This window comes from Emys orbicularis, chromosome 18, assembly GCF_028017835.1.
Source record: "Emys orbicularis isolate rEmyOrb1 chromosome 18, rEmyOrb1.hap1, whole genome shotgun sequence".
Classification (NCBI taxonomy): Eukaryota; Metazoa; Chordata; order Testudines; family Emydidae; genus Emys; species Emys orbicularis.
This window is the reverse complement of record NC_088700.1, coordinates 3,345,043-3,363,730: the sequence shown is the minus strand read 5'-3', so window position 1 is coordinate 3,363,730 and position 18,688 is coordinate 3,345,043. Positions and strand designations below refer to the sequence as shown.

Sequence of the window (18,688 nt, the reverse complement as noted above, 5' to 3'; positions counted from 1 at the left end):
GCTGAATGTTTCTCAGTCATCCTCGGGAGCTAATGGCAAATCTCCCTCTTGAAGCTAAGGTTGAGCTCTGCTAATGTGTTACACTGCAGGCTGATTCCTAATCCCATGAATATCTCACTTACAGCATGCTCTCAGCTCCAGATAAAATGAATAGGCTTGAGTAGTTAGAGAAAAGTGGCCTGCTTTAATAAAGCTCCTTAAAATGAATTGTGGCTTTTTAAAGCTAAGCCATCCAAATATTTTCTCTTGTCGTGATAGACTCCCTCCCTAAAACAGAAAACTAGAAATGGCCATAGTTCTCTGAACATCCACTCAATGTGCAGTGGCAGTCAAAGCGAACAGAATGCTGGGAATAATTAAGAAAGGGATAGATAATAGGATGGAAAATATCATGTTGCCTATATATAAATGCATGGCTTGCCCACATCTTGAATACTGTGTGCAGATGTGGTCGCCCCATCTCAAAAAAGATATATTGGAATTGGAAAAGGTTCAGAAAAGGGCAACAAAAATGACTAGGGGTCTGGAACAGCTTCCATATGAGGAGAGATTAATAAGACTGGGATTTTTCAGCTTGGAAAAGAGACGGCTAATGGGAGATATGATTGAGGTCTATAAAACCATGACTGGTGTAGAGAAGGAAGTGTTGTTTACTACTTCTCATAACATAAGAACTAGGGGTCACCAAATGAAATTAATAGGCAGCAGGTTTAAAACAAATAAAAGGAAGTATTTCTTCACACAACGCACAGTCAACCTGTGGGACTCCTTGCCAGAGGATGTTGTGAAGGTCAAGACCATAACAGGGTTCAAAAAAGAACTAGATAAATTCATGGAGATAGGTCCATCAATGGCTATTAGCCAGGATGGGCAGGAATGGTGTCCCTAGCCTCTGTTTGCCAGAAGCTGGGAATGAGCGACAGGGGATGGATCACTTGATGATTACCTGTTCTGTTCATTCCCTTTGGGGCACCTGGCACTGGCCACTGTCGGAAGACAGGATACTGGGCTAGATGGACTTTTGATCTGACCCAGTAGGGCCATTCTTATGTTCCAACTCCCCAGTCTGTTTGCTGAAGAGAATTTGATCAAGTCATTTCAAACACTTATTTGTAGTGATTATCGAGGCTTCATCTATGACCCATGTGTAGATAAGAATGGAAGTTGTATATAGCTCTTGGCATGCTAGAATGGTTGTTGGAGAAAATCTTTGCCTCTCCATCATTCTGAATTCGAGCAGCATAATTTACCCTACCAAAAGGCAGCAGATTGATTTCACATAACTTTACATTGACTGCTTAGAATGTATTAAAATAATAAAGAGGTTGGCATCATCTGAGATTAGTAAGATACCATCCATTTTATAATTCAAGGTACAGGCACATGCTAAGACTTTGATGAGCTGTTATCAGATATAAACAGCATACACGTTTTTATCCCCAAAAGAGAGAGTCAAAGGGTCCATGGAGTTCACTATAGACTTTACTCATTTTAGTGAGAAGTGATCAGATACTGTGAGTTTATACTGTGGCCACAGGAGAGATGACAAAGCATAACATTCTCCTCTTTCCCTCCACCCCCCAATCATAGGTAGTAAGGCTACATCAGTACCTGTAGTTTAATCAGTCTGTTTTGGCACTTTTCCCTTGTGGTGTGTCTCCCTTATATAAACACGATCATTGTTCACCCTGTACTACTGTGCTGCCATTCCTTGTGTTGTAATCTGCTTCAGGCCCAGAAAGAATTGTCATTTTACAGGACTTAGCGCCATTCAGAAGTGAAAACCTCAATTGGGTAAATCCAGTAATGCAGCTGAAGCTGTGTGCTTGATGGCTGTACGGTCATGCTTTTAATTACCATTAAAATAATTGGCACTGTGGCTACTGGGAGGATGTGAGAAGATCAGAGGCTCAAGGCTTTCTCCCCCCATGCCTCGGGGGTACGAGCAGCTTTCAGTGTCTGTATAATTAAAAGCTACAATCTTTCATGTGTACAATAAAGAGGCTGGGGAGGTAGGGAGACTCTGGTCCTTCTGCATTTTATTACTTATAATCAGTGACCCATCTCTTTTCTCCATTAAGGTCCTGGAGTCAAGAGTGTCATTGTCACGCTGCTGTATCTCGCACAGCTAGTGCTCTATCTTACGTCTAAGGATCTCAAAGTGCTTTTCAAAACTTAATTCAGTCTTGAACTGGCTAACTGCCACTGATTTGCTGCTAGGATGGAACGCAGGATCATTATATAGATGTGTGTCCTGAATAGAACTTCCTTGAATTGAACACCACAGTTCACTTCCATTTCCCCATCTTCACCAACAAGTCGTATCATGTCATCTCTGTCAAACTTGCAATTTGGGGCTCATTTTCTGTTCTTTCCTATGCTTTCCCCTTCCATCCAAATCCTGATCATGTCATTCTGTGCCCCCCACCCCCCACTTATCTTTTCATATCCAGTTTGAGTTCCTTGTCCTCACTGTTAAAGCACAGTTCTACTCTGCTACTTCATCCCTACTGATGTTTCACCTACTCTGCCTGCCTTATTGAACCCTTCACCACCACCTCCTTCCCATTCATGATTCAGTGTCTCACCTCCTGTACACGGAGCAAACACTCACTCCTCCTTCAGGCACCTGCTCACTGTAGCCATCTTAGAATGTGTCTAAGAAGCCATTACTGAATGCACCAACTTGGTACAGAATATTAGACTTCGGTGCTATAAAGTTAATTGTCTAGTTAGTGACAAGTCATTTTACAGATAGGGAAACTGGACACACACACTTCCTGATTTGCCATGAACATAGCAGGTGGAAAAGAATTCAGGAGTTGACACTCCAGTCCACGGTTCTTTGCATTCAAATAGTCTCCCTTCCCCTTTCCAAAAAGAAACAGGATGTATGTTACATTATATTTTCATGTGATTTTTTTCCTTCCTTTTCAGCTACGGGAACTGGTCAGCATGTGCATATACCCTGATCCAGATCAGAGACCTGACATTGGTTATGTGCACCAAATAGCAAAACAGATGCATGTTTGGACCTCCAGCACTTGAATCATCTGCAAACACTCTCTAAGAAAAGCCATCACAGCTTAGTCTTACTTGAATTTTTATTTCTCAGATGAAACCGACCGGTGCCTAGTCAAACTCAAGTGAGAGAGTTGAGCACTCGTAGCAAGATGCTCCATTATTTCTGCAGGTTATTTGACAAGGACTCTTACCAGGTGGTCATGCTTTAAAGTGAAGATTCTATGAGGTATTGCAAGCATTTTTTTTTTTAAAAAGCCAATAACATGTTACAGATGTAGATCATTTAAGGGTCCTTTCTTAAAACTGTTGTGTGTAATCTAGAATAGATTATATTAACAGGGGTGTCTCATTGAGCCTTTGACACACCCCTTTATCTTAACTGTAATGTGAAATATTGAAATAATTCCTTCAGTGAAATCACTTTATACTAATGTAAGAATTGCAGTAGATTTTGTGTAATTTGTATAACTGCTACTTTGCCTCTTCTGCACATGGTTAATAGCAATTTCAGTTTTTAGTTCATATATTTTTAAAGCATTCAGCTATGTGTTTTATCCCCTCCTTTGCAAAAATAGGAAGGGGGGACACTTGTTTGAAGATTTTTTTTTATCTGAAAATTTAGAGTGAATATTTTGCTGATGCATTTATCTGTTAACTTGGTTATAGACAATGAGGTGAGTCTAGCATATACCTGAAAAGCATTGCTTCTACAAGCAATGTATCTTTATAAATGTATTTTCCCCTTTGGCATTAATCTTGTTAGGCTAAAAGTCTATTATAAAACCAGTGTTACTCTAAGCCAATTCTATTTTGGGGAAGATACTTTATCAAATCCAGTGGTACTTTAGCCATTCATAAATAAAATGTAAGGAAAGCAGTGTTTTAAAAACTTTTTCAAACATAGTAACGATGTTATTTACATTTAGCATGAAATAAGTCCAATGCTTTGTGTAATTTTAAATAAGGTTCAGCCCATACCTATTTAACTGTGAAAACTATTTTATAAAATGTGAATTTTTATAAGAAACTCAAGCTGATTTGAAGGAGACCTCTTGTTTAAAAACCTAAAATTTTTCAGTCAACTAAATTCATTCATTGAATCAATGATTTGTTTCATTCGTGACAATGAAAAGTATTCACTGCTTTAGAAACCAAACTTGCGGATTCACGTTCAAGTGTTTCCATTTCACCTAACTGTTCAGGGGAACTGCTGCACTTAACAGTCTCAAAGGACAACACCAGGGGAACTAAACTTGTACTGTTATAGTGTTTCTTCTGTGTGAGGTAGAGTCCATTGCTATAATGTATGTTTGTGGGTGGCAGTTGTTCGTGTTTAAATACAGCCGGTGACACCTTACTCTTTAAAAAAATTTTTTAAAAAGGCCTTAGTCTCTTGGAAATAAAATTAGGGTAAGAGGGTTAAATACATGTATATGCTTTGAATGGATTTTTTAAACTAATTCTCACTACTTAAAGGAAAACTGCAGTGCCCAGTTAAACTAGTCAAAATATTCAGCTAAGGTGTTAAACCTCAAGATATTAATTGCTGTGAATGATGATGGCATCTTGCATCTACTTCCTGTTAGGAAGTCCAGGATATTCAACTCAGCATGAGAATGTAGGAGAGAGGCCAGAATGCTTCCTCCATTCCCAATGCTAACATGTTCAGAAATGATCAAGAAGCCAGATTTATTATATTTAAATATAATAAAGATTGTCACCTTTGTACTGCAGGTTTCCTTTAAACTATAGTGGCAACTACACATTCATAGACATGGTTGTGCAATGCCTCTGTTGGTGTATTGTAGAATAAAAGTTCTTTGGCTGTCAAGAAGGCTCAAATTACTTGAGTGTTTTGATAAGTCTGGTCACTTCCTTGCTACATAAGCTCTATTAGTGCTTATAAGTAAATGTATTTTAAAAGGTAAATTTTTGCAACTGTGCATTTTTAGATAAATAAAACCATGATTTACAAAATAAACAACTTCCTTTGTAAAAAACTATCCTATATTTGAGTACAGTGTTTTGGTGCAAAATGACAGTCTAAAATTGTTCTTGTAAAGTGTTTATATCCCCCAATATCTGTTTGATGCACAGTGTGAAACTGTCAACTTGTAAGGAAATGGACTAAATCTCAAAGTTACATCAGTTCTGCTAACAAATTCTGCCTTCTAAAAACAATGTCTAACCACTGTGCTGTTGTACAGGTTAGAGGCTATCTTGACTCTTTGGTAATGGGCTAATTTTTTGGGGAAATACAATGTATAGCTGCTGTTTTCTGTGTTGAAACAGAAGAGAGAGAGAAGCCACTGAACTTAGTGGTAGCAGGTTTTTCTGCTAGTCCTATCTTGACTACCCAAAGTACAGGTAGCAGCTGATTAATGACAATGGCGACATCCACTCACGAGGGAATGGCCCAACTAGCTGAACGTGTACTTCAGACCTCTGCTCTGTGACTCACTCATAGCTTACAACGTGACTGATTACCGTTCAGAGAAAGATCACAATGAGATGGTAAGGGGTTTTTGTTTGGTTCTGTAGGTAAGGAATGGTAAATCAGCCAATCAACAGAAAACCAGAAAAACTCAACAACTTGGTCAGAACCCATTTATTTACTATAAATTGAGGTTTTTCATGCAGGAAGGCTTCTAGTATAAACCAGACATGGCTAACATGTAGTGTCACTAGAGTTCAGTCTAATACTTCAGGAAGTGTCCATTGTTTGTACTGTTTCATCCACCACTTCAAGTTCCAGGAGAGCCACATTTTCTGTGAGAACAGCTGTAGTTCCTTTTTCACACCTGTACTTACCATACCTGTTGAAAAGATAATCAATGAAAGTTACAGAGCAGCTCCCCAACATAAGAGAATTTCCCTAGGGTTGAATCTAAACAATGGTTTTAAAGACAGCTTCTTTGATATTCACTTTAAGGAACAGATGAATGGTAAGTTACAGGAATTCTCTCCTGGACTTATATGAACAAGTTCCAGCTCAGTGTCATATCCCATGCAGGTTTATAATGGAAAGTCTAACAGATGAGCTGTGCAGCTCATACTATGCAAGTAGAACTACTATGAATAAGTCTGGCGGATTGGCACTATGCCTTTCCCTATTGTTCGCTTTAAAGAAAGGTGAATTTTTATTTCCATTCCACTATTTCGGCAATGGTATGTAAGATTACACAACCACATTACACCTTGTGTAAATATACATATTGCAAAATCTTTCAACTGCCTGCAGGGGCTGTGACTCACTGATTAGGCAATGCAGTGTGCTGGGGTGACTGCATGGTTAGCAGTTAAACTTTCAGCTTGTCTCTTACCCAACTAACTGCAAACATGGTTGCTTACTTTGGAATTTCACCACCTCTGTGCCTTGAGTATTCCTAAAAGGTTCTGTCACTTCTCTGAGGCCAATTATGAAAACTGCACTGCAGAATCATACTTAGATAAGGTACAGTGGCTGTACTTAACTAATTTTTTGGAAGTTTAAGTTCAGAGAATTCAAAATCCATCAGCTTTGGTTTTGAAGGAAGAAAGAGCAACAGCATAAAATGGTTTGTCACATTTGTAGTTTCACACACAATGTGGTGAAAGGAGGGCTATGGGGGGGATCTCTCTTTTGCTGTGGCCTGTCAAACTAGGGAGCTGGAGAACATAAATAGCACAAAGCTCTAAGTGGTGAAAAGGTCAAGAGAGGGATGTCCCAGGGGAAAGGAGCATTGCTGACAACCAGCAACATTGGTTCCCCTAAATTCCTTATCTTTTTCCCTTTAGACTGAAGATTTCTGGTTGGGCCAAAGTTAACCATAGACAATTGACAGTCCCTCCTGCAATGATTTACAAAAAAATCTCTACAAACTTCTGTTTTAAAGGAAATGCTAGTGATCCAGAGAGTGCGTTTAAAATCAGCAACCCCATGCACAGTCTGTTCTCCAAACATGGGTGAAGCCCTTCCTCTCTCTGAAGGCAGGAGCTAATGGTGGTAGACACTGAAAAAGCAATATCAAAATATACTGGGAAGGGTCTGACAAATGTCTGGAATGTTAGGGAAAGAGTGGACAATATGCAGCTTCAGAAATACTAACCTTTCGCCTTTTTTGTTGACCACATCATAAGGACGGAGAAAATCCAACTTGTTTTTGCTTATAACACAGAGATCTATGTTACTGCCGGAGCCCAGATCATTGAATATGCCAGCTGAGATGGCATCTCTCACAAGCTGTTTGGCTTCCTCTTCCTGGGGGGAAAAATAAAATAAAGCTTGTCTAGTTTACTACCTCCTGTAAATGTGGAAATTAACTACACTGTGCTGCACAAAGTTCTTAAATTGTCATTTCATTTAAATAAAAGGGAAAACTAATAATTAATGTACAGAAGGAGCGAAATTATGATCAAATTAAGGGGCTACTTTCTAGAGGTTACTGAAGTGTGATTCAACAGGATCACTTACCCTATTAACTGAGACAATACTATCAGATGGAGATGTATATTTCTGTTCATGCCCTCAGTTGTCTTAGGATAAAGGTAGAAACACAGGCATCCTCTTTATAATACAGTATTGTGAATCTGAACAATGGTCAGCACTACCCAAAGGGCCAGCTTTCCTATCATGAGCGCCATCATTGGTACATGTCAAACCAATTATAAAGAAGATGTCAGTGTGAACAAATTTTAGAAACGAAAAACCTTAAACTATGAAGGGGAGAAATTGATGTTCATAACGATTTAGTAGCTTCCAGACCTTAAATACATACATGTACAGCAATCTACAATGCAAGTTTCCCTGTAATGCCCAGTGTAAAACACTCGCATACAAATTGCATGCTAGTTTAGTTAAAGACTGCCTTGAGTAGAGACTATTTAATCATCCTCTATAGTAAGAAAATGTTTTGTAACATAGCCAACTTGGAATGCAAAATTTATTCTGCTCATCTGAATAGCTGCATTACAGGGGAGCTTTGATCTGCACTGCATCATAGCTAGCTAATGTTTTCAGATGCCAGTGTAGTGCACAGGAGAAGAGTATTAAAAGAAACATTGAGAAACACAATTTGAGAATATAAAATTTATAGCAGGAATGGGAGTACCGCCACTTTTATATAAATCCAAGTAAAGTGTGTGTTTGTAAATTTTAAAATTTACTATTTGTAAATACTGATTGTTACAATGTTTCAATTTAAATAGACTATAACTACTAATATGAAATGAATGTGTAATACATTTATACTTTTGTCAATAGTACAGACACTACTGTGCGGTTTCATTAACTAGTTCAGAGTTAATGAAGCAGCAAAACTCTACTCAGCTCTAGACTTGGATATTCTAGGAAAGGAAAGATATGCTGCTTGTTTCAAGTTGGGGAAAAACCTCTATTTAAAGAAAATTCCTATTATGGCTAAAATTATGCACTACTTTTTTAGTCCTGCATAAGTTTACAAATGTGTATTTGAGATACAAACATACTCCTTTGCATAGGATTTCTAATGCTCAAAGAGTTTGTTACTCTTTAAAACATGCATATGTTCTTGAAATACACACCATACAGACACCTGGCTTATACAGTTTCTCAGAGGAAATTTGAATTGTTCTGTATTTGATGGAAATTACCTTTCAGAGAGACTGCAATAAGTTCCATGCATCAGCCCAATGCTTGCTCAGTGTTCTAAGCAACAACCCCCCGCCCCAGAGAGCACATTACAATAAAATCTATTTAATTGTATACACAACTACAACACAACCCTTCATTGAATAACTCTGGTATAACTGGCCTCAAACTATGCATTCTGTACAGCAAGTTACAGCCTGAAAAGATTCGCATAATTGTAGCTTCTCTGTAGCAGAAAGGGAAAGCCTATTAGAGCTACATTAGCTCCCTCTACAGACTCAGCAAGGGAAAGAATTAGGTTTCATTTCAAATGTAACTCCTAACTGACAATCCCTGAGGAGATTCAGGGATGTTGCAAACAATTTTGGAAGCCATTAGGTATTGTGAGACAAAGGAGAAGCCGCAACTTCACATTGTAACTGAACATACTGCATTAAAATTGTATTGAGGTGACAAAGGTTATATTACTGGTAGAGTGGTTCATCAGCGTGTTTCACATATATCCAGCAGGATCTGGAAAAGGCTCACAGTTGGAAAAAATGCAATCCCTAGCTGAAACTTAACAGATGTCTCATGGCTCACCTTCTCTACCATTCATGATCACAAAACATCCCTGTAGCAACTACTTTAAAAGATAATAGTAGGAACATTATATATAATGTTTCCTTATTCCGACCTGTTAGATCACATTTAACAAGCCAGCTCTCTTCAAATCACAACTTAGGACCCACTGTTCCCTCATGCTTCAGGGGGAAAAAAAAGTAGACTAAATATCCCCCCCACACACACACATACACACCATAACACCACAAGCGGATGTCCTACTAATGCTCACTTATTTAGGAAAAGCCACATATAAATGTCAAATCCATAAATCAACTCTGGGAACCAAAAGAGCAACTGATTGGCTTTAAAGTTAAAGAGATTTAAAAAAACCGACAAAAAAGATTCAGGTACGATTCCAAGACTGACAGTGGTCTCTGAAAGACCAAATGGTCCTCAGAAATTAGAGACAATCACTGAAGCCACTTCTAAAAGATGTTCCCTCATTTGGGCTGACTTTAAAATTGATTTTAAATTTTTTTGTTTTTGTTTCCTTCCATTCCAGGACTGGTCCCCTCTAATCACTCTAAACTGTAACTGGAAAGATTAAGCCACTCCAGACCCTGTTGGGATGAGATGATGGAGCCTGGTTTTTGTTTAAAAATACCTGGAGGCTGCCTTGTTAATTATTGCTTGGTGGCTGACCCTTGGAAATTGTTCACTCCCCCCCCCCCCCCCCCATATCCTCAGAAGTCACTCCTGGGGAGAGGAGAAGAGTTTGCAAGTGTCACCTAGGCAGCAAAAATTCATCTGACCCTTGATAATCAGCTGGTAATGGATAGGTTTCTTGCCCAATACCAATTGTGGCATAAATTCAATGCTACTTGGTACAAATGGGCTGGATACACCAGTGTATTAAAAACAAAAAACACCCAGATACTAAAATGCCCACTCATGAGGCAAAACGTGATTTTTAGGTATTAAACACAAACAATTTAATCTCCTGCAGCAATATATTAAACCTTAAGGCAGTAGTTCCCAAACTTTAACAACCTGTGAACCCCTTTCACTAAAATGTCAAGTCTCACAACCCCCTCCTAAAAATGAATATTTCCAGGGATTTTCTCCTTTACCGGAGTATAAATGATAAAAGCAGTGCTCTTGGAAATATACAATTTGTTTTTATGACATGCTTATTACACACTGTTATGAAAACAGCAACACGCTTCCAAGATCTCACTTTCGTAGCTTGTATCACTTTGAATAAGCCTGTTATAAGACAAGATTCCATCAAGGAGTATCCGATGTGAAACAGCATGAAGGTATTTAAGAAGCCAACTCAAAGAGTTCCTCCTACACAAGCAATCAGGTCTTGAGCAGTCCAGGCAAACAACGCACGTTACAACAAAGCTTAAAGTTGTTTTTAAAATTATTATGAATAACAATACTAGCTGCCTATTTAATTTTAAAAACAGCAAAAAGTATCCACCTCCCTTTCCATTTCTTATAAGGAGTCTTGAAGTTTAAATCTCCTCAGTGTGATAGATATGCTTGCTTTGATCTGCTCAGCTCGTGGAAGTCCAGGGGCTCCGGGACCCCTAGGGACAGCTCTGTCCGCCATTAGGGAATTTTTTCCTGAGAATCCCCTGTAACATTCGCGAACCCCAGTTTGGGAACCACTGCCTTAAGGAAACAAAAGACAAAGTACTATCTTCTCAATGGCCAAATAATACGTATATTAATACATTATGTAAATTTATACTCATCAAGGGGAAAACATTCCTTAGGACCCAGTCCTGCAGGCTCTACTCTATCAGAACTTTTACTTAAGTGCTAGGATTAACTTCAACTGGACTTTTGTCTGAGTAGCACTGCAGGATTGGGCTCTTTGGGGTGTAAATCTCACCATCTGAAGTTGCTATAATTACACATCCAAGTACACTGTTATAACCCACCCCCCTTTTATAATTTACTTCCAATGCATAAGATCAAGGAACATTTTTAAAAAAATGATTATTCTGACTTGAACATAACATGTTAATTCAGACTTCAATTTAACAAAGCAATACTAAAAACCAGGACTCTAATACACATATAGGGAAATTCCAAGTCACCGTTTTATCCTTCACTCACCAAGGTGGTGGTTAGTTATTGCAGACATGTCCAACCCTATGGCGACGTCGAGTTAAACATGATGCACAACCAAGGCACAATGGAGCAACTGAAATCTGAGTCTCCAAAGTTACCAGTTTTATCCAAGCTCTTAATAGTTCATGTAGCAGTTTGAATATCTAACTTGCCATCATTAGAGATCGGGAATGTACTGGCAAATTAGCTTTCAAAGCTGCTTTTGGTAAATGCAGCTCTGCTCACTTCATGTAAAGCCTTGAAACTTTTTTTTTTTTAAATCCTGCCCCAGGAAATAACGATCCTTAGGGTGTGTGCGCTTGTCCTAGAATGTTTTCAGATTCAAGCAGCAGCTGCACAAGCGCCAGTATTCAAGTGCAGCTGAAGAGGATCCCCACAGTAACTCAGCCACAATCATGTCTGTACCCAAGGCAGACTTTACATTCTCCAGTGACCCTCCACACAAGAGCTTGTTATTAGCAGTATTCATATTCTCACAGCTTAATTATGACATTGACCAAGAGGTCTGTACTCAGCCACAGAAACAGTGCGCTTTCTTACTTCACTCCCATTTTATCAGACGAAATCTTTTAAAATAGATTCAACTGCACTTTGTGCAGATTCACCCAGGGGAACAAAACAGCAAAGCCACATAAAAAAATTTCTGCACATCACTTCAGTGTTTTGGGGTAGTGAATGACGGGGTTTTTTTTTTCATTTGGTAAAAGAATAATTTCATTAATTAGAATCCTAGGACAGGAACATTTTAGTACTGTCTATGGAAATGAACATAGTAAACCAAATAAAATTACACTTTTTTGGTTACCTGGAAGTTTACCACTATTTTAAATGAATCCTTTTGTACACGTTTTAAACAAACTCAAATGAAATTTAAATTAAGGAATACATTATAGGCCACAGGTTAAGGTTATGTATCCACTTTAGTTCTCTTTGGCAATAGATTAGGCCTTTTCTATTTGAATGTAAAAACAACTGTGCTGTTTTAAATCTTCCTTCAGAGTCACCTCAGTCTCTTGGGTAAAAAAGCATTTTTTTGCTTTTAAAATGCACCATATGTGTTACTCTTTTAGCAAAATATTCTTAAATCCAAAGTAACTGATAGACCAAAACAGTCTCTATTTGGTAGATGCCTGTTATAATTAAGATCCTCTCAGAATATTAAATACTACAGGACCATAATTTGAAATAGTTCAGCCTATTTAATTAAATCTAACATGTAATTAAACAGCACCCAAATGTGACAAATATCTTTCTCAGCCTTTCATAATTTAAAAAGATGACCAAAATGCCCTTGTAAAAACTGGTTTAAAAAACCTGTTCCTGTGTAGGGACCCTGCATACAAAGGAGTGAGATTTTATGGTCCAAAAATAGGGGGTTATAATGAAAGTGCTGACACAGTCTTAACTACAGTGGCATGAATGAGTCACTGTAATAATTAATCTGAAAAACCCCTAAAAGTTCAGAGTATATAAAAGGAGCACTTCCTACTTTATGGTTGGAAAGACCAAGTTAACTGGGAATATCATTCTCCCGGGTCTACACTGCTTCTTAAATGAGATTACAGTAAGAGTGATGTACTGTAATACAAGTCAGCTGTGACAAGCAGCACTTTATAGAGCTATCTGTTTGTCTCCATCACTACATCACACAATGTGTCCCAGGACTCCAATGTGCAACTCCATTTACCACTGCATGACAAATGGGCAGCACTTGTAAAAGGCACAAAGAGGTCCAGATCAGCTATGTAATGGTCACCACAGCTGTACCATAGTGCTTGAAGGGAACAAAACAGAACCCCAAGTTCATTAAACTGACCAGTAATGGATCTTTCAAAACGTGCCTTAGGAATACTACAGTAAAGGCTAAAATAAATAACTCAGCATGGAAGGCTAATCTAAAATGGTGTTTGATAAATTATTTATAACGTAGACGATTGTCTGCATTTAATATTGGAGCTACTAGTAGCATCTTTAAAAGATGATTTATGTGTTGTAATGCCATTAAACTTTATATTGGCCCACTGCTAGCTATAAAGTCTGCTGAGATTTAGAGAATGAGTTTTAAACTGTCACTGCAACATCATAGTAGATGGAGACTGTATTAAATCTTTACTTTAAACCTGCTATCTGGAGAGTTGCATTTTGTAGACACTCAAAAACTGATAGATTACCTCTCTACATCTGCTATGGTGCAAGTTCCAAATAGCAAGGATAAGGAACTTTTCCATATTACTCTTTTATATAGCTTGAATTGAATTTCTCTTCACACTTAAATGATTTTCAGATTTTGAATACAACCTTTTCTATGGAGCATGTTGGTTATGTCTACATCCAATTAATCCTATTTTTTGCTAAAAGCTTTTAAGAAGAATTGTATCACTTAAGCCTACTGATATCTCAAACAAATACAACGGTTGCAGCTGTTTAGAGAATATTATTTCCCTGATGTTTTGGGAACTTGACAAGCAATTCATACAGGAGACCTTTTTTTTTTTTCTCCAACAGATTTATATATTGTACAGAGATTTTTTTAATTAGTTATTTAGATTATCACCAAACTGGAATGAATTAGTGTCTAGTAGATAACCAGCAATATCCTATTTTGATATTTAGCATATACGTAAATAAGTAAAATGTCTAACAAGTCTAGCGTTTCATCACAAATCTGAAGAATCAGCATGCAGTACATTTATACTGGGTAGAAGAATTTTTGAAAATATCATGGTGATACTTTTGCACCGGGGTGAAATTTGTTCCATGTCCTTTCTGTACTGAAAAACTAAAATATACAAACTACTTTAAGTGAGACTCTGAGGAGTGAGGAAGATTATTGGGAACCCAAGGACAGAGACATAGTAAAAAATCTATAAAGAAGGCCTGGGAGTTAGGAAAACAATACCTCTTGAAGGACATAAGTGCCTACAGAAGGACAATTAGACTTTGGAAGTGTAATCAGCAGACTGCTGTATGTGAAAGTGTGGCTATGCCTGTCTGCTGGGAGAAATTGTGTTGGAGATCGATATGTGACTGGAAGCAACACTAAAATCTTTTGGGAAAGTCCAAGGAGACAATGGAACCAAGATGACAGCTCTGATTTACTAATTTTTTTAAAGAGAGGGTTGAAAGCCAACCATTTAGTCTGGAATGAATCTGTTTGGCTACATTTTAAACTTGAACTGAGGGGGGAGGTGCTGGGGTATAAAATCTTAATAGCTCAGACTGTTTGAAAGTCCCAATGACCGAGCTTCCCATCCGATGGAGTTTAGGTGATGAATGTCATAGGCAGATGAATGCTTTACAAACACAGAAAAATATTGTTATGAAGTTATCGTACTGGATCTCCAAATCAAAAGACTGTGCTTTGTTTTCATCTCACTTTGTTTAGGTGAAGTGAGTGCCTGTGAGTGACCACTTGGGAATTGTTAAGTTTAATTGAACTGCACCTGGTGCTGACTGTGGGGAGTTATTGACATTGCCTTCACATCATGTTTTGTTGCCTTTTCTTTCCCCACCATCTTTTGTACATGCTCTAAAGGGTCATGAAGGAGCTGCTAGGGGCAGAGAGTGGAGAGAAACCCTATAGTTTCAACAGTGCAAGATGGGGCTATTGCTGAATAAGCACATCTGGAGCATGTGGGAGTGGAAATGGGGATTGTTGAACACCTGAAAAAAACAAGCTCAACTTAGCACACAACTGATCACAGTCTGAAACGTTTAACAGAACGAGAGGTTCAAAGGGGAGATGTTCAAAGTGGCCTCAACAAGTGTAGAGGGATTCTGGAGACCAGACTCTAGGAGGTTAAGTTGCAGCTAAGAAATTAACAAAAGTAAAAAAGCAGAAGGCAAAGAGGATGTTAATTCTGTGACAGCACTAGGATGACAAGGGGAGTAAGGGGTTGGACCAAAAAGTGATGCAACATCCAGATATTCTGGAATACATCACTCTCACTGTAAATGAACGAGAAGAGGGACACAGTAAACAGCTCTGCTTGTCATGATTAGTCTAACGCCACAAAGACGGGCACGGGAGGAATGACAACACAGCACAGAGGGGAAGTGGAATTTCTTTAAAGAGAATTACTGTATATTTAATGTGAAAAAATACGGCACTCAAATCTGCTAGATTGGTTTAAAGTCAGAGCACATTAAAGCAACTGTTAAAGTTACCATTAAAAGAGCAGTTGAAATAATTACAAAAAGCACATAGTAAAAAAGGAAAAGCAGCAGTGAAGAAAAGGTGGTCAGTGAAGATCATGAGAACTCTCACTGCAAGATTAGTTTGTGGACATGGGGAAAAAAACAAAGATTTAATGTATTTTCTGTTTCTGTATTCAAAATGGTGCTTAGATGGGGCAGACAAGTGCCAGAAACAGTCATTAGTTTTCTAGAGTGTATAGAAGAAAGACTGAAGGAAATTAGGGTAATGCCAGAATAGATGATCAAGAAACTAGGACAGGTGAAAATAAATAAATAAATAAATAAATAAATATATATATATATATATATCGGAGTTCAACTACTATTGTAACTCTGTAGTTGTATAATTCAAAAGATAGGGTTGTTCACTGCCACTGGCAGCCCACAAAATCATTCCCAGAACTGAGGCCCACCTGCACAGGGATAAAAATGGAGCCTTCCAATCAGAGCTGAATTTCTCCCATACAGAATTCTGGAACTTTGTGGTACGTGACGGCATGCGTTTTTCTTAGGGCAAGGGTCCTCTGAATCCACACAAGGGTTTTACTTAGCTGTAGTAGATAGACTTTAAAAAGTGTAGGACATAAAGAAACCTACAAACACTCCAGCTGATGGGAGAATAATGGTGAATGAAGAGATCAAACTAAGATTTTTCATATTTTGGATCAAGCTAATGCAACTATTGCTTTATTTTCCAATCCAGCTTGCAGCCTTTAATTAGGAACAAATTTGAAAAACTCCAAATTCTGAAGCATTACCACTTACATTGAGACTCCTTCCTACAAATCTGTGTATCTTGTTCACATACCCCACTGTGAAAATCTCTCAATTTTTGTTCAAAGCTCTGAGTGTAAGAAGCTCAAAAAATGGTAATTATTAGACTTGGATTCCTTTGGAAAATTACTACTTATTGGAACGCTGGGTCACACTGTGTATTTGGAGCGATACATTTCTTATAAAATAAAAAGCTATCCTAGTTTTTCTGCAAGCTTTTAAAATAGGATTATTCTTGTCATTTTTAGGGTTACCTGTTTTTTGTTTTTTTAACAACGTGTGTGGCTGTTTTTCAGCCTAGTCCTAGCCAACACTAACACTTATCTCTCTGCTTAAGAAGATTAACATAGTCATTGCTGCTGGTTGATGTGGCTACTATCACCCATATCGTAAGTCACCACTATGACACACCAATTAACGTTTAGCTATCCAAACACCTTTAAAAAGGGACACTGCCTTCCACTTTGGTGTGGCTCACTTGGAAATCTCTCGGATTCAAATTCTACAGTATCTACTATAGAATTTATGCCACTGTCATCGTGGTGATATATTAACACACAAGTCACTTCACCCACCACCAGAGCGTACCTACTTCTGGAGTGAACGTAGCATCTATTTAAAAGGAACAGTACACTACAGCAATGAGGAATGACAGCCTATTGAAACTACCGGGCAAATATGGAGTAGACCGTAACTAATTACCCAAACTGGATCGGACCAGGGCATTGTGAACACAGCAGTTTAACCTTTAATGTCTTTGATTTTGTACATTTAAAAAAGATTGTGTTGTATGATGTATGTTTTTGTATTATCTTGTACGTTATATATACACCAAGTAAACAAAATTTAAATATTTATACTATTTTAAACTTACCATTTTCTACTGAGATCTTTTCTTCAATAAAATACACCTCTCAAAGTCCTTACTCTTCTTTGTAATTACAGTATTTTCGTGTTTCATTGGTACGTACGCTTGCAAGCCCAGACTCATCACTACCTCCCCCCGTCTGATCTTGTACACCACACAAGTATAATAAACCATGTTAATATTTCATACCAGTGTGAAATATGCTGGAGTATCAATTCAACATCTGCTGTCTTCAGGGTACTGGAGTCCCGCAGAGACACTTTCAATTTGTAATTGAGTTCTATACTGAATTAATCAGCAGTTTATCTTTTTTAGTAAAATAATGTCTTCCCCACTAACCTGGATTTACATTAACAATTTATGCCAAATTACCTGCCAAAACAAAAACTTATACGATTCCAAGATACTATTCAGTAACATTGGTTCCTATATTTCATTCCTTACATGAAGAGTAGTACAATACATTGTTCCAGTGGTATGAAATCTTAAATTACAAGCCTTATCTTGAGTCTGTGGGGTTTCTGGCTGCTTCTGTACTCACAATAACTATGAATTAACATGAGAACAGATTTAATCCATCACTTGTGATGTTCTGATATTCAGAGTTTTTAAGGAACAGATTCTCAGAATGAAATGGACTTGTTCCGCAGTAAAAGAGCTTGATAATTCTACCACACTAAAGACTTAGTTTGATAACCTAAAATCCTCAATCTGCCTAATATTACACCACCACCCTGTAGTGACATTTTGGATCTTAGCTACCGGGGAGTAGAGAGAAAAGCAAACCAAGCAGGAGTCATTTTAAGTAACTGTATGCCATTATACCCCATAGGAACAAAGTCCAGCAAGGACACCTCTGCCTCAGGTGAAGCACTCCATGCTCATCTCACTATCACCAAAAATGTTGAAGGATGAGGGTGAAGAAAGATCAACATTTTATTTTAAAAAGAAAAAGTCCTAGGCCCTCTTGTAACCCTTTTCCTCTTAAGTTTACCCAAATGCTTTATAAACCTTGAAAGTATTCACTCATTGGAAGGGTGTCTCCTCTCTCAGCCTAGTCTAAATTCTGCCCTGACCTTATTCCAATTCAATGTTCTTTGCTCATACGGAAATTACACTCTGCCTTCAAGATTCTCACTGCAGGGGCAGCACTTAGGCATTGTACTATGTGACATATTTCTCAGTACATTTTCCCCGTTCCACAGTTACAGGAAACATACAAACTAAAACAATTTAGACTGGAACATCTGCTCCTGAGAATGCATCAAAAAATAATTACCTGCCCTACATCTATCCTATGTGTGGTAAAATGTTCTCTAACATTCAGCACAGTTTGTGAATAGCTTGTCTACATTATTGTGTACAAACTTTGTGTTACCTCTGCAAAGGTAAGGAAATTGTTTCCTTTGCCATGCAGCAGGGTCCAATTTAAAGTAAAGAATGTATGAATTTAGACAAGATTCCTGTATCTGGAAATAGTCAGTATATAGAACAAAGAAGTGTTTTGGGTATCAGTGGTAACTCAG

General features: G+C 37.9%; 2 protein-coding genes across 4 annotated transcripts in view; one reads left to right on the top strand and one right to left on the bottom strand.

Annotated features, from left to right (window-relative positions):
* NEK6 (NIMA related kinase 6) overlaps positions 1-4,971 on the top strand; it is a 104,172-nt gene extending 99,201 nt beyond the window's left edge. For all 3 annotated transcript variants that reach the window (XM_065418755.1, XM_065418753.1, XM_065418754.1), the window contains exon 10: positions 2,938-4,971. In XM_065418755.1, coding sequence (XP_065274827.1) covers positions 2,938-3,048 — 111 coding nt within the window. In that variant the 3' untranslated portion in view covers positions 3,049-4,971. The remainder of the gene's footprint in view (positions 1-2,937) is intronic.
* A 646-nt stretch (positions 4,972-5,617) lies between these two features.
* Positions 5,618-18,688, bottom strand: part of PSMB7 (proteasome 20S subunit beta 7) — a 39,581-nt gene continuing 26,510 nt past the window's right edge. The window contains exons 7-8 of the mRNA XM_065418717.1: positions 7,113-7,264; positions 5,618-5,840 (exon numbers count right to left, since the gene is read on the bottom strand). Of these exons, the coding sequence (XP_065274789.1) occupies positions 5,729-5,840; positions 7,113-7,264 (264 nt within the window). The 3' untranslated portion in view covers positions 5,618-5,728. The remainder of the gene's footprint in view (positions 5,841-7,112; positions 7,265-18,688) is intronic.